This window comes from Chrysemys picta, chromosome 2 (assembly GCF_011386835.1).
Source record: "Chrysemys picta bellii isolate R12L10 chromosome 2, ASM1138683v2, whole genome shotgun sequence".
Classification (NCBI taxonomy): domain Eukaryota; kingdom Metazoa; phylum Chordata; order Testudines; family Emydidae; genus Chrysemys; species Chrysemys picta.
The window spans coordinates 201,436,177-201,451,277 of NC_088792.1; the positions used below are offsets into that span (position 1 = coordinate 201,436,177).

Genomic DNA, 15,101 nt, shown 5'->3' on the forward strand with positions numbered 1-15,101 from the left:
GAGAACCACTATCCTACGTGACCTTTGGCAAGTCACTTAATGTCTCCGTGCCTCAGTTTCTTATGTGATGGGGGAATAGTTCACATTGTTGCTGCAAAGGTAAATGAATACTTATGAAGTGATTGGGATACTTCAGCATGAGGTCTCAAACCCTGAGTATATACTTCCATCTCTAGGCATAGTTTGTTTTAATTCTTAGTTTGTGTAGATTTTAGTGAGGCCTTAACTTTATCAGGACATCTTTCTTAATGGCTTCTTGTAGGCAATGCCACTGATCTTTAAGAAAGTTGAACACTTACTATTATTAATGGGTATATTCTTATTCAAAGTAGTATGTTTTCCTTTTAAGAATTCTTATATTAAGGAGGTAGAATATACATGATGATGAACATTAGAAATTTATTATCTTAACTACAGTATCTTCAGTGGAAAGCATAATTTACAAGAAACTGAAGTAAACTGTGGAGATAACCGTATGTAATGATCTGCTGTGCCTGCCTTTATGTAAGTTACTTTAGTCGGCTGTGCCTGCCTTTATGTAAGTTACTTTGGTCGGCTGTGCCTGCCTTTATGTAAGTTAATTATACTGCATTTTCAAAGGATTAGTCTTTATTATAAACCTTCTACTTTTTTTTTCCTAAGCACTCTTATGAAGTAGCTGATGGTTGTCAGATACTAAAAAGGATGTCAGCTGGGTCCAATTTACTTTGTTCAGTTTAAGACAGTGGCTCTCAACCTTTCCAGACTACTGTACCCCTTTCACGAGTCTGACTTGTCTTGCATGCCCCCAAGTTTCACTTAACTTAAAAACTACTTAAAAAATCAGACCTACAAATACAGAAGTTTCACAGCACACTATTACTGAAAAATTGCTTACTTTCTAATTATTACCATATAATTATAAAATAAATCAATTGGAATATAAATATTGTATTTCCATTTTAGTGTATAGCATACAGAGCAGTATAAACAAGTCGTATGAAATTTTAGTTTGTGCTGACTTCGCTGGTGCTTTTTATGTAGCCCGTTGTAAAACAAGACAAGTATCTAGATGAGTTGATGTATCCCCTGGAAGACCTCTGTGTACCCCCAGGGGTGCATGTACTACTGGTTGGAAACCACCAGTTTCAGACATTTTAAAAACACATTTTTGAAGCTTTTGCCATGCAGTAAATAACTAGTACTAGTGTGTTTTGTTTGTTGATAACCTCTTGATTTTGGGGAAAAGATTAGTTTTCTGTTGATGTAATCGAAAATATTGGGGATTTTCTGTGCTTCTTTTGTGTTCTTGGTAACTTTCTGTGGATTAGAATTACGAGGATTTAGTAGCTTGACATCTTTTCTTTTTTGTAAAGTGAAAAGTTCTGGGGTTTTTTGTTTGTTTTTTTAAATACCCAGCAATGCTGCTATTCTGTTTTGCAGCACACGATTCTGAAGGAGACTGAGCATGAGGCAGCATTTATTCAGTGCTATGGGTCTTGTATTTGTCTGACACTGTTAAACAGTGAGTAGAGCTGTATCACAGCCTTAATGTAACTCAGGTGTAAACCTCACCTGTATGCTCTCCATTGTGGACTCTTTTATATTTTTGAGTGTTTTATCAACTTTGTTAAAAAATGCTCATTGGGTATCATTCTCTTTCCCTAAGAAAATATTCTTCATTCCTTGGAGCAATGAAGAATATTTACTTGCCTGTTATTTATTTCTAATTCCTTTGTCATGGCAACTGTTTTATCCCCAGGATTGATAGGCTGGGCAGGGTTCCCCCGTATGGTTCATGAAATGGCCTAAATGTTTAGACAGCATGAAGGCAAAGTGTGCTTCATTTGCTCTTTCTTCTTTACCCCTTTAAAACACCCTGGAAGTATCATATCATTTTAGGTCACTCTGGCATTCCCAGCTCCAGCTAACCTAGGAACAGTTTCCCTAAGAACAGCAGCATGCTGTGCTAAAACTGGATTTCCATGACATTTATTATAGTTATTAGCTTGAATGTGTAACATCTTGGCTGTAATATTCCTTGAGTAGCCTTGGCTTTTAGATTAAGCAAACAAATTCACATAGGAATTCTAATAACTGTTGAAATTACGCAGGTGGAGGAGAAAGGAACTGTAGGCATTTTAAAATTAATTAACTTCGGCATTGGTCTATAGTCAATGTAAACATGGGTACAATCAAGACTTAGTCTAGGGATTCAATGCATGTGGCATAAAGGTAACTTTTTTACTTTCTTCTTTATAAAATGTATTTTATAACTCTTCCTTCTGTGTGTCTTACCTGAGGCACTATTAGAGACATTTTAGCAGCACAGTTTGTAATCTGCAGAGAGAAATCTAACAATGTACTAGCTCTTCTGTTCTGGTCTGTCCCCATGCTATAGCATATTCCTGATCAACCAAGTCATAACACAGATTAGCCCTATTCGTGCTGGTTATAACCTGGTTCACCCATAACCAGTCTTAAACTGTATGAACATGATTGTTTTCCCTGATTAGATGGAGCAAAAGCTGCTGAATATTCTTGCTTTTTGTTCAGTTACTCTGAATTTGGATCATGAATAAAGTAAATATTCTCCCCAACAGACCTTTATTAATTTTTTGGTGTTTCAGGAAGACAGGTAATATAGAAGAGAAGGTGAGACAAAATTCTCAGACATAGTTTTCTTCTGAGTTTCACTGCTGCTTCGTCCCTGAGATGCATGTAGATTATTGTCATTAAACCATTTGTTAGCCATACAGATTTACCTCTTTCCCTAGAGCCCCTTGCAGCTGCACATTTGTACTTGTCCCTGCTGGGGGTGATGGCTCCTTAGACATAGCAGCTACGCAACAAAGTATCTGTTTTACCCTGGCATGCTTTACTTTCTCAGTGAAAGGTTTTCTTGGATTTTTAGTACCAAGGTTTATTCTGAGGGCAGTATGTAGAGCCTTATGAAATCTGTGTTAACCAGAACATGGATGGAATCATGGAAGCAAAACAATAACATGGAATCCATCGCTAAAATAAAATCCAACGCTATACAAAACAATAAAGACGTATCCTCACTGCGGTCCCAGGGCTGGAGGAGATGGAATTAATTATTTTTTAAATGGAAAAAAACTACATCAGAAAATAATAAATCTTAAAATTCACAATAATAAAACGGATTTCATAGGGCCCTAAGTATGACAACACAAAATAAAGATGGAAGGGAGGGCATCAACAGACTGGGAATCCTTCACCTGCCTCTGTCTATATCAGAAGTGAATAACAAGGCGATATTTGAATGAGTGAATGCTCCTGAATTCCCCCTAATTCCGAAAGTGGGAATGGATCAAACTTTGTTCAAAAAAGTCTTTAATTAAAACCCTTAAAAAAAATCACAGGAATGGCAACAGCTTTCAAAGGACAATATTATAAATGCAATTTATGGTGGTGTGATGGAATTCTGTGAAGCAGCATATCAATTTCTTCCTTCCATCTTTGATATTAGATTCACCTTTAGGATAGAAAGTCTGTTTTACAGCCAGTATATTTTGAGCATAACATAATTGCTAAATGTTAATAACATTGCTGCACTTATGAAGGAAAACTCAGAGTGAAGATAATAGGACCTTGCATAGATATGCAAAACCTTTGTTCTGGTTCACAGTGATGTCAGATGCTAGACCTGATGCAGAGTTATTTCTGCTGAGTCAACCCACATCAGGTTAATTCACTTCTAGCAGTTCCCTCCAGGAGCATGAAAGGGTTGAATATCCCTTTGCCCTGTCACTACTTCACTCTATCTCAATGTTCCCTCTAATTTTTTACATCCATGTGTGGAATGAAATTTATGTGCACCAATATGGAGGTGATGTGGTGAGGGTGGGGCTGAGGGGTTTGGAGTGTGGGAGGGGGCTCAGAGCTGGGGCAGAGGGTTGAGGTGCAGGGGGTGAGGGCTCTGGGGTGGGACCAGGGACATGGTAGGTGTGATTTAAATCACAAGTCAGGAAGACTCGATTTAATCATGGTTTACATAAAAGTGCATTCTTGTTGGTTGTTATAACCTTAATACATATTCTTCACAACTCAGATAGATGTTGGTTTCATTTTTAGAAGGTACACACTATACATTTTTAAAGTGATTTATTTTGAAAACTTTTCAGATTAGTTTTACAGCTATATCTGAAAATGAATTGAAACTATAGAAAATGATGGTGATCTTGAAGGTGGATAGTCTTCAGAATCCTGTATGTTGAGGATGGATTCTCCTAAACAAAATAAGTCAATGCAGTTATTTAATTATTCTTACCATACTGCTCGTTTAGTATTATGCATTGCATTCACTGATGCTCAGTACTACTTTAAAGGTGAAATTGTAAAAAGAAGATCTGCCTGTTTCAGCTATTTATTTTTTATCACAACTGCATCTAAAATGATAGTACCATAGTGTAACAACGATATTTTTTGCTCAAACATGAGACTACAAGAATAGTCCAGATGGAAGACAGGCAGCCCTTAAGGAAGAAGTATGAAATAAAAAAGTTTACCAACCTGAAGGCCCTGCATGTTCAGACATGTTCCTTTCATAATCTTCATAGCAGCAGAGAATATCAGGGTTGGAAGGGACCTCAGGAGGTATCTAGTCCAACCCCCTGCTCATAGCAGGACCAATTCCCAACTAAATCATCCCAGCCAGGGCTTCGTCAAGCCCGACCTTAAAAATCTCTAAGGAAGGAGATCCCACCACCTCCCTAGGTAACCTATTCCAGTGCTTCATCACCCTCCTAGTGAAAAAGTTTTTCCTAATATCCAACTTAAACCTCCTCCACTGCAACTTGAGACCATTACTCCTTGTTCTGTCTTCTGGTACCACTGAGAACAGTCTAGATCCATCCTCTTTGGAATCCCCTTTCAGATAGTTGAAAGCAGCTATCAACCCCCCCCCCCCCCCATTCTTCTCTTCTGCAGACTAAACAATCCTAGTTCCCTCAGCCTCTCCTCATAAGTCATGTGCTCCAGCCCCCTAATCATTTTTGTTGCCCTCCGATGGACTCTCTCCAATTTGTCCACATCCTTTCTGTAGTGGGGGGCCCAAAACTGGACACAGTACTCCAGATGAGGCCTCACCAATGTTGAATAGAGGGGGAATGATCATGTCCCTCAATCTGCTGGCAATACCCCTACTTATACAGCCCAAAATGCTGTTAGCCTTCTTGGCAACAAGGGCACACTGTCGACTCCTATCCAGCTTCTCGTCCACTGTATCCCCTAGGTTCTTTTCTGCAGAACTGCTGCCTAGCCATTCGGTCCCTAGTCTGTAGCAGTGCATAGGATTCTTCCATCCTAAGTGCAGGACTCTGCACTTGTCCTTGTTGAACCTCATCAGGCTTCTTTTGGCCCAACCCTCTAATTTGTCTAGGTCCCTTTGTTTCCTATCCCTATCCTCCAGCGTATCTACCACTCCTCCCAGTTTAGTGTTCTCTGCAAACTTGCTGAGGGTGCAGTCCATGCCATCCTCCAGATCATTAATGAAGATGCTGAACAAAACCGGCCCCAGGACCGACCCCTGGGGCACTCTGCTTGAAACCAGCAGCCAACTAGACATGGAGCCATTGATCACTACCCGTTGAGCCCGATGATCTAGCCAGCTTTCTATTCACCTGATAGTCCATTCATCCAGCCCATACTTCTTTAACTTGCCGGCAAGAATACTGTGGGAGACCATATCAAAAGTTTTCTTAAATTCAAGGAATAACACATCCACTGCTTTCCCCTTATCCACAGATCCCGTTATCTTATCATAGAAGTCAATTAGGTTAGTCAGGCATGACTTGCCCTTGGTGAATCCATGCTGACTGTTTCTGATCACTTTCCTCTCCTCTAAGTGCTTCAGAATTGATTCCCTGAGGACCTGCTCCATGATTTTTCCAGGGACTGAGGTGAGGCTGACTGTCCTGTAGTTCCCTGGGTGATCCTCCTTCCCTTTTTTAAAGATGGGCGCTACATTAGCCTTTTTCCAGTCATCCGGGACCTCCCCCGATCGCCATGAGTTTTCAAAGATAATGGCCAATGGCTCTGCAATCACATCCGCCAACGCCTTTAGCACCCTCATATGCAGTGCATCCGGCCCCATGGATTTGTGCTCATCCAGCTTTTCTAAATAGTCTCGAACCACTTCTTTCTCCACCGAGGGCTGGTCACCATCTTCAACACAGCTTCCTCCTGAGAAGGAACACTTAGAATCATAGAATATCCGAGTTGGAAGGGACCTCAGGAGGTCATCTAGTCTAACCCCCTGTTCAAAGCAGGATCACTCCCCAGACAGATTTTTTGCCCCAGATCCCTAAATGGCCCCCTCAAGGATTGAACTCACAACTCTGGGTTTAGCAGGCCAATGCTCAAACCACTGAGCTATCCCTCCCCCCATGATGTTTTCATTTGGGCAACCAGGCCTTGCATTTCTTTTGTTGCACATATGCCTGTCTTACCCACAGGTAGAGGAACTTCATTCAAATATTCCCAAACTGGGTCTCTCTTACGGTCTGCTGTTATAGGTTTTCCCTTCTAGGGAGAGAATGGTATGGTAGATCTCCAATCAATGAAGGCTACATTTGGAAAGACCTCAAGACTTCTGGAATATGCTGCTCAAACAGTTTCACTTTTGTTTCTGTTGCCTGTCCCTCCCTTCTCACATTCATCTCCAGACTTCTTCTCCTTGTCCAGATCTATTCTGCCCCCAGCAATCTTCTATTCATTGAACTGTTCGAAACTGCACTTTGAGAGAGAGGTAAGGGATTGACTCTGTGTACACAAATTTGCAGAGGTACAATAGGGTTGAGGTCTGTTATTTCTTTCTTCTGAGTATTTATTTATTTATTTACTTACTTACTTATTTTTGCTGTTAACAAGCATGTTATCTCTATAGACACAAATCCACAGTTTGAGAACTGCAAAACAAAGCATCTATGATGGTATCTTCTAGACCGAGCACTGAGTCCCATTGAGTATATAGAAAGATTAACCTAAATAATACAGAAACTCTTGGAACCCCATAAGATTGGGTCCCTAATCCATGAACTATTGGAATTCATTTACAAAATTTTTCTTAAACATTACATGAATATATTGTCTCATACTATAGAATTAAAATTTATAATCCCTATTCCATGATGAGATATCTTTGAGTTATAATGTATCTTAATTAAAACTATCTTTTAGATAGGGTTTTTTTCCTCAAAAAGCATTTTATCAAAAACATCTGTTTTTGTTTGTTTGTATAATTGATTTTTATCCATCCTGATCAGGGATGAGGGGTTTGGGGTGTGGGTGGGAGCTCAGGGCTGGGGCAGAGGTTTGGGGTGCAGGGGGGAAGGCTCTGTCTGGGGGTGTGGGCTCTGGGGTGGGGCCAGGGATGAGGGGTTTGGAATGCAGTCTGCCCCGGGGCTGCGGTGGGAGAGAGGAAACCCCCCCCCCCCCCCAGCCCTCTCTCGCCACAGCAGCCTGGGGCTGGGGGAGAGCGTCTTTCCTTGGTGCAGAAGCTCTGGGACTGGGGTCAGGGGAGAGGCACCTCTCCCTGCCATAGGAGCCCTGCGCACCTCAATTTGCTCCCTGCCCACCCCCTAGCTCTCTCCTCTCCAGGCCCCTGTGGCTGCGCCCCTGTGCGGCCCTTGATAGCCTGCTGCGCGGCCGTGCAGCTTAGAGGGAACTTAGGGCATAATGGCCTCCTTCAGGGGAAAGCCTTTGAGCAGCCATTCTTAGAAAGCTTAGCTTAAATAACTAAAAAACATAAAATTTAAGTAAACTCCAGGAATTAGGTAAATTTGGATCATATTCAGAATTTATAGTCTCTCTTTGGAAGAAAAAGGGAACTCCACCTTACCATAAGATTATACTACACTTTATTCAGTATATTCTAAAAGTTTTAAGGATCATTATTCAGGTAACATTAAGTTTTAACTTAACTTAATTTATTTTATCTTAACAATTAAAATTGTTTAAAATGGATCCTTTCCACCAAACTCTAAAATCTAGAACCCTGCAAACCTGGAAGGTACTTCAATTAGCATAATATGAACTTGTGAGTCTGCTGTAAATGGATCCTAATGTATATAAAAGCTTTAGATCTGCTTTAAGATTCTCTTTCTCTCAAATGGGCTTTTCAGCTCTGTGTAAGCACTGTCTAATATGCCCCTCTGTCTTGGACCTCTGAGCAGATCCTTCCTGTACAGAAAGAATCTGGATTTTTTTCATAGAAACTCATGCCATACCTGTGAGGGTCTCACCTGCCCAACCAGGCTCAGTGCTACACTTCAAGTACCCATTAGCTGATGAGGTGAAAAATACATTTAGTAATATACTTTAAATTATCCTGTGTCTGAGATTGTACAGGAAACATAAATGTAAAGCTAAATATCTGCACTGTGTACCATATGTAATTATTTACAAGAAATGTTTTGTGCATTTCCTCTTGTTGCCCAATCTGCACTATTGCTGGCAAAATCATAGATTTGTACAACAAAGGTAACAAAGACTTGCCTATTCCAGAAAACCATATGATGACTAATTTCCACCTTTCTCCTCCTAATTTTTTTTCTTTCTCTGCTCAAATCCACAGTAATTCTTGCTATATTAGGGTGGAAGACAGAATCTTCTGACATACTGTGTAATATCTGATGACTGGTGTCATCTAAAGATTTTTTTAAAGAGATTGATTGAAGACATCTCTAATACTTTCTTGTTACCTAATAGCGTTTGCATTTCATCTTTCAGCTCCATGAACAAGTTACCACTAGAGTGACTACTAACAAAAGTACTGTCTTGGCAAGCGTAATTGCTGCTTACAGAAGACTCTTCTCCCAACCTCCTAAAGGTAACTATAACTTAGCAGTAGTGAGTGAAATAATGAGGACCACTCTCATGTTTCATTTGGCCCTATTGTTCTCAGAAACAACAGTTTTCCAGCATTAAATGGCCACTGATAGCAAGATGGAGCAATGCTGGGATCAGCAGACTGCACCTCCGGTTACAGATGAGTAACTGCAGTTTGCTCCATCTTACAGAATTTAAACTGGTCTTCAGGTTCCTGACAAGTTGCCAGTGCATCGCTCAGTTAAGCAAAATTTGCGTATCCCTGATTTATAACTTTGTGTATGGAGTAGAAAGCTCTGCTGAATTATTAATAAAATAGTGCTATAAATGCTTATTTTTCTACCAGCATGAGTTGGGATCTTTATACACAAAGATCTCTCGGATACATGGTATGTATCATCTAATTTAAACATTGATAGTGCAATTATTTAAATATGACATATATACATGAGTGGTGCTTGATAGATAGGAAGAGGGACATGTTCATGCTGTTGGTGAATCTTTGGCTAGCTTTTTCACTAGAAGCCTTAATCCTCCCCACCCAACCCCCTCAACCCCCATTTGGAGGGTTAGTATTGAAAAAAGGGTTGGTAGTTTAAAAGGCAAGATTCTTGTCCGGCACTTTTTCTAGGTCTCTCTTTTTTCCAGTACCTTATTAAACACCCTTTCTTTCCGTGACTTGTAGGGCAATTAGACTTTGGCTCAATATTAATTTAATAAGAGCATAAAAACTACTTATTTTTCTTTTACAAGTAAATATCTTCAGTCTAAATAAACCAAATATTTTCTGCTGAACATTATAATGAGTTCTTGTGGAAAGAGCCACCACTGAGATGAAGCTAATAACTTATATGATACAGGGTGATAAGTGCATAATATTTATGCTTATTATATTTGAGTACCCCCATTAATCTTCATAAAAGTACCAATGGCTAGAAGTATATCAGGCACTTTTAATGTGTTCTCTTAATAGGATTTGAAAAGTATTTTCGTAATGGAAAGAAAACTAATGAATCCAAAGGATCAGCTGGAGAAACAAAAGGTACTAATGGGCTGTTCCCAATTCAGGCTTTGCTTTAGGATACTTATTAATTCTGTTACTATGTCACTGATATATTCATATTAGATGTTTGCAGAAACCGTGCTCCATGTTGGCTCTGAAATCTCAGACTGCATTAAAACCTTTTCAGTTTCATATGGCATATAGTCATTCATGGAGTCATTTTTTGCTTCCTCTTATGCCCCTCCCAGCCTGGTATTCTAGGATACATGTTCACTGCCCTTTTAATCGACATAATCATGTGATGGACATGTGTAGATCTCTGAGCCTTTCCCAGAGCAAGTTAAAACATCTGTTCCTTGTGCAGGAAGCAATCACAGAATCACTGTTCAGAGGGTGGGGCCCCAAGCACTAGCTGTGTGTAGGTTATTGCTTGAAGGAGAGGCTGGCAGTGTCAGTCCCATAGAGTCCTTTGCTTAGGTGTATGTGTAGGCCAGGAGATGGGGAAACTATTGGCCGTAGCAACCATTTGGTTGTCATAGTGATAGATGTATTAAGGGTCTGATTACAGGAAAATAGGCAGTAATCAGAGCCTGTTGTGAGGAGAGTAACCAGCAGTCACAAAGGCACAGTGCAGAGATAATGAACTCCTATCCCCGGATTCTTTTCCATTGTCTTACAACTAGGATGTCAAACCAGACTCCAGATTCTATTTTAAACATTTCCTGAACGTTGAAAGAAGTAAACAATGATCTATAGGCCTAGATATCCAGGGAAGTTTTAGTCATATGATGCTTAATGCTGGTCATGGGTACCAGATTGACAGCCCAGGAAAAGTCCTCCTTTTTTGCCAAAATGGGGACAGAGATAGTATAATCTTCCCCACATTGCCCAGTCAATACATCTCCATGTTCTGGAGGGACCAAATCTAGGGAATTGCGTATTCAATTCTTAGAAGCTCCCAAGAGTTGTGGAATACAAATAGGGGTGCTCTGCTTTGATCATGGTCATGTGCTGTGGCCATCTGTTGATTAAGGAGTGGATTACGCGACTCTTGTTTGGGGGTGGGGGGGTGGGGAGAGAGACAAAAAGAGAAAAATGTGATTCTTCAATAGATGATATTTTGTAATTGATTTCTGAGATGCTTTGCATTTGTAAACTATTGTGCATTTCGGGTTAGTTTTGTTCTTGAGAAAAGCTTTTATTTAATTATATTATAAACAGAAAATCCCTGTGTTAGTCTGAGATTTCTGTAGGACTTGAAAATGTTGTTAATGTGTCTCCCTCTTTGGTAGAAGCAAAGCAGACTAATGCCCAGCGACCTCCTGGGAGCAACAGTGGAGGAGGAGGAGGAGGAGGTGGAAAAAGAGGTGGCAAGAAAGAAGACACTGGATGGTGGTCCAGATTTCAGAAGGTCTTCACTCTAAAATACATTGTTTTGTGTCACTGGCTTACCTTGTATAAACACTGTGTGGTGAACCAATGAAAGAATATGATTGACTCTTTGGAAGAAGTGCTTAGTGTATTTATAATGAAGCTTTGAGTGTATATCGTTGGCTTTAAAAACTTCTTATTGTCAGGGGAGACTGTTTTTTTTTTTGTTTGTTTGTTTTTTTGAGGCACTATGTGGATCAACAGACCAAACTGATAATAGTTTTCATAAAGTTTGGTACATTTAATGAATGTAGGCAACACGAGTCATTTTGGCCATAGAAATACAGTTGACATAAACACAGCTTTTCTGGAGTTTTTTGACCCCATTAAACGTAACACCAAGGATTGCGATAATTAAGGGTAGAAATAATATTTTTCTTTTCAGTTTCTTTATTCTATCTGTTTGACAGCACTTTGTGTATAATCAGTTTTTCTCCTGTATAGCTTGATCAGTTTCCCCTTTTGTTTGTGTGGGTCTTGTACACAGTAGTGATGGAAAGAGAGGTTTTTAAAAAATGAGGGGGTGGGGTGCGGGAAGTGATTGTAAAACCACAAAAGTTGTCAGGAGGACTTGGGACAGGAATAAATATCTGAAAACTCTTTAATTGGCTTTCAAATTTACTGTGTCACCTTACTGTTTATAAAGTACTTTTAAGATCCTCTGATAAAAGGCATTGCTGTGGAATTGGCATAGCCTTGTCTTTTGAATATAAAAAGTATAATATTTTGGCAAACTTAATTCAGTTTAGCTTGATGCACTCCTTGTTTAACCCTGGGAACAAACAGAAAATGCCCGTGACATCCATTCTTCAACCTTGCACTCCCTGCACTAGAGAGACAAAAAAATTCTTTTGTTTTTTCTTCTTTCCATGTTCTAGGGTGACTTTCCATGGGATGACAAAGAGTTCCGGTATTATTTCGTGAGCAGTTGCATTCTCTGGGCTGCTGTTACATATGTGTCTTTCTTCAGGAGCTCTGGCAGAGAAATCTCTTGGAAGGATTTTGTCAATAATTACCTTTCTAAAGGAATGGTGAGTAGTAGGTATGGGGAATCATAAAATGAGAGATTGCTAGATTGGGCAACGGCATTAGCATGACTTCTGCACAAAAATACTCTGAAAGATACTAACAAAGGTAACTCATAAATAGGCTTGGCAGAATTTGATTCTTACTATTTTGTAAGTTTGACAATTGGTATCTATTTCTATTTTTAAGATTTTTGTTTTGTTTTACCTATTTTAACACTTGCAGTTACAGGAAGACTAGGGTTTGGGTTAGGGCAGTGCTGACAGTGGTGCTGCAGGAGGCTCCCTGCATGACTGAGACACCTACATAAGGTGTGAGGGAGGCTGAAGTCCTGGCCTGATGAGCAGAGACCCCTGGGCAGGACTGCAAGGAAAAAGATGTGACCCCGGCTGTAGGGAAGGCCACTCTGTTGCTGAACAGTTCCTGCCCAGGGACAGTTCCCACACTCCTGGCTAGTGGCTGAGGCCATGTCTAAACTACCAGCTAAATCAGCACTGCAATGCAGCAGTGTCAATTTAGCGGGTCTTGTGAAGACAAGCCAAATTGATGGGAGCACGCTCTCCCATCAATCTGTGTACTCCACCTCCCTGAGAAGCATAAGGGAAATCAGTGGGAGAGCCTTTCCTGTTAACACAGTGCAGTCTAGACAACGTGGTAACTGGATCTAGCTATGTCGACTTAATCACATAACTGAAGTACCGTAACTTTTTAGATCAATTTACCGCGGTAGCGCAACAATTTTCTGTGTTCCACAGTAGTGTAGACCAGCCCTGAGTGAACAGAGACAACTGTTCGCTGAAGGTATAAAATTCAGGGAAGGCGGTTCGCTGCTCCAAGCCAATGGGGGCTGCGTGAAGCAGCACGGGCCAAGGGATGTGCTGGCCGCCCTTCCTGCAGCCCCCATTGGCCTGGGACAGCGAACCGCAGCCAGTGGGAGCCGCAATCGGCCGAACCTGCGGAAGCGGCAGGTAAACAAACTGGTCCGGCCCACCAGGGGCTTTCCCTGAACGAGCGGTGGACCAGCTTTGAGAACCACTGTTTTAAGGGAAATGATTGGAAGAGCATATATTGGGATTCAAGGCCAGGTATTACTTTAAATTCTAATTAATTTTTTTTAATTAACTGAATTTCAGCTTTGTGGTGTTTTTATCGTTCCTATTGCGATGTTAACATGGCTATGTTGTGTGTATGTTGTGTATTGGATAATTGTTTATACAGTTTAAATAGGTGACTTTATATGTTTTCTGTAATGTGGCAGAATTAAGATTATTGTAATTTAATTTTTGAGCTTCCAAACTTGTTTGGTTGAAACTTTCAACCTTACTGTTGTACTGATGTGCTTTGCTGTTTTTTGGATTTAATTTCATTTTGAGAGTGTGGGAGGAGAAACCTGCCTGATTATTTTGTGAGTTCCCACAAGTGTATACATGTTTGACACACAAGCAATTGTTTCAGTAATTCTGCAATAACATTATTTCTGTGTTCTTGCATGTGTACAGCTGAACACTTCATCATGTTTTGAGCCTGATTTTCAAACCTAGGTGCTCCAATAGGATGTCTTAATCTTGTATTCGGATACTCATATTAACATCTCATAGAAGTGTACGGGTGGAAGGAACCTCAAGAGGTCATCAAATCCAGCCCCTTTTATGAGGCAGGATGAAGTACCCCTACACCATCCCTGAAAGGTGTTTCTCTAACTTATTCTTAACCTCCAATGATGGGGATTCCACAACCTTTCTTGGAAGCCTATTCCAGTGCTTAACTATCCTTTAAGATAGGTTTTCTTAATATCTAACCTAAATCTCCCTTGCTGCAGATTACTTCTTGTCCTTTCTTCAGTGGACATGGAGAATAATCGATCACCATCCTTTTTAGAACATATTAACATATTTTGAAGACTGTTTTCTGGTGCCCCCTTAGTCTTCTGTTTTCAAGACTAAATCTGACCAGTTTTTCAACTTTTTCTCGTAGGTATGTTGGTTGTTTTTTGTTTTTGTAGACCTTTTATCATTTTTGTTGCTCTCCTCTGGATTCTCTCCAGTTTGTCTATATCTTTCTTAAAGTGTGTCACCCAGAACTGGACACAGTATTCTGGCTGAGGCCTCACCAGTGCTGAGTAGAATGGTATTAGCTTTTTTTGCAACTGCATCACACTGTTGCCTGATATTCAATCTGTGATCCACAGTAACCCCCAGATCCTTTTCAGCAGTAGTGCTGCCTAGTCAGTTATTACCCATTTTGTAATTGTGCCTTTGATTTTTTTTTTTTTCCTTCCTAAGTGCCACTTTGCCACTTCCTTTATTGAATTTCATCTTGTTGATTTCAGACCAATTCTCTGATTTATCAAGGTCATTTTGAATTCTAATCCTGTCCTCCAAAGTGGTTGCGACGCCTCTCACCTTGATGTGATCCTCAGATTTTTATTCACAAACGCTCTCCATTCTATTGTCCAAGTAATTAACGAAATTACAGAATAGTATCAGACCCCTAGGGGATCCCACAAGGTGTGCCCCCCTCCCTCATCTCCAGCTTGACTGTGAACTGTTGATGACTACTCATTCAACCAGTTTTGCACCTACCTTAGGCCTGGGCTACACTAGCAGGGGGGTTCGAACTAAGATACGCAACTTCAGCTACGCTATTCGTGTAGCTCTTAGTTCAGCTTTCCTGGCTATCCTCACGGCAGTGAGTTGACTGCTGCAGCTCCCCTGTCAACTCTGCTTACTCCTCCTGCTGAGGTGGAGTACAGGCGTCAATTCAGGGATCGATTTATCGCGTCCAGATGAGATGCCATAAGTCGATCCCC

The 15,101-nt window shown here is 40.5% G+C and overlaps 1 protein-coding gene across 2 annotated transcripts in view; it reads left to right on the forward strand.

Annotated features, from left to right (window-relative positions):
* Window positions 1-15,101, forward strand: part of AFG3L2 (AFG3 like matrix AAA peptidase subunit 2) — a 41,305-nt gene that overhangs the window by 1,707 nt on the left and 24,497 nt on the right. Inside the window, exons 2-5 of one of the 2 annotated variants that reach the window (XM_008164395.4) lie at window positions 8,734-8,833; window positions 9,806-9,874; window positions 11,131-11,246; window positions 12,145-12,297. In XM_008164395.4, the coding sequence (XP_008162617.1) occupies window positions 8,734-8,833; window positions 9,806-9,874; window positions 11,131-11,246; window positions 12,145-12,297 (438 nt within the window). Of the gene's footprint in view, window positions 1-8,733; window positions 8,834-9,805; window positions 9,875-11,127; window positions 11,247-12,144; window positions 12,298-15,101 lie in introns of both variants that reach the window. The other variant, XM_005282676.4, reaches the window with a different exon arrangement.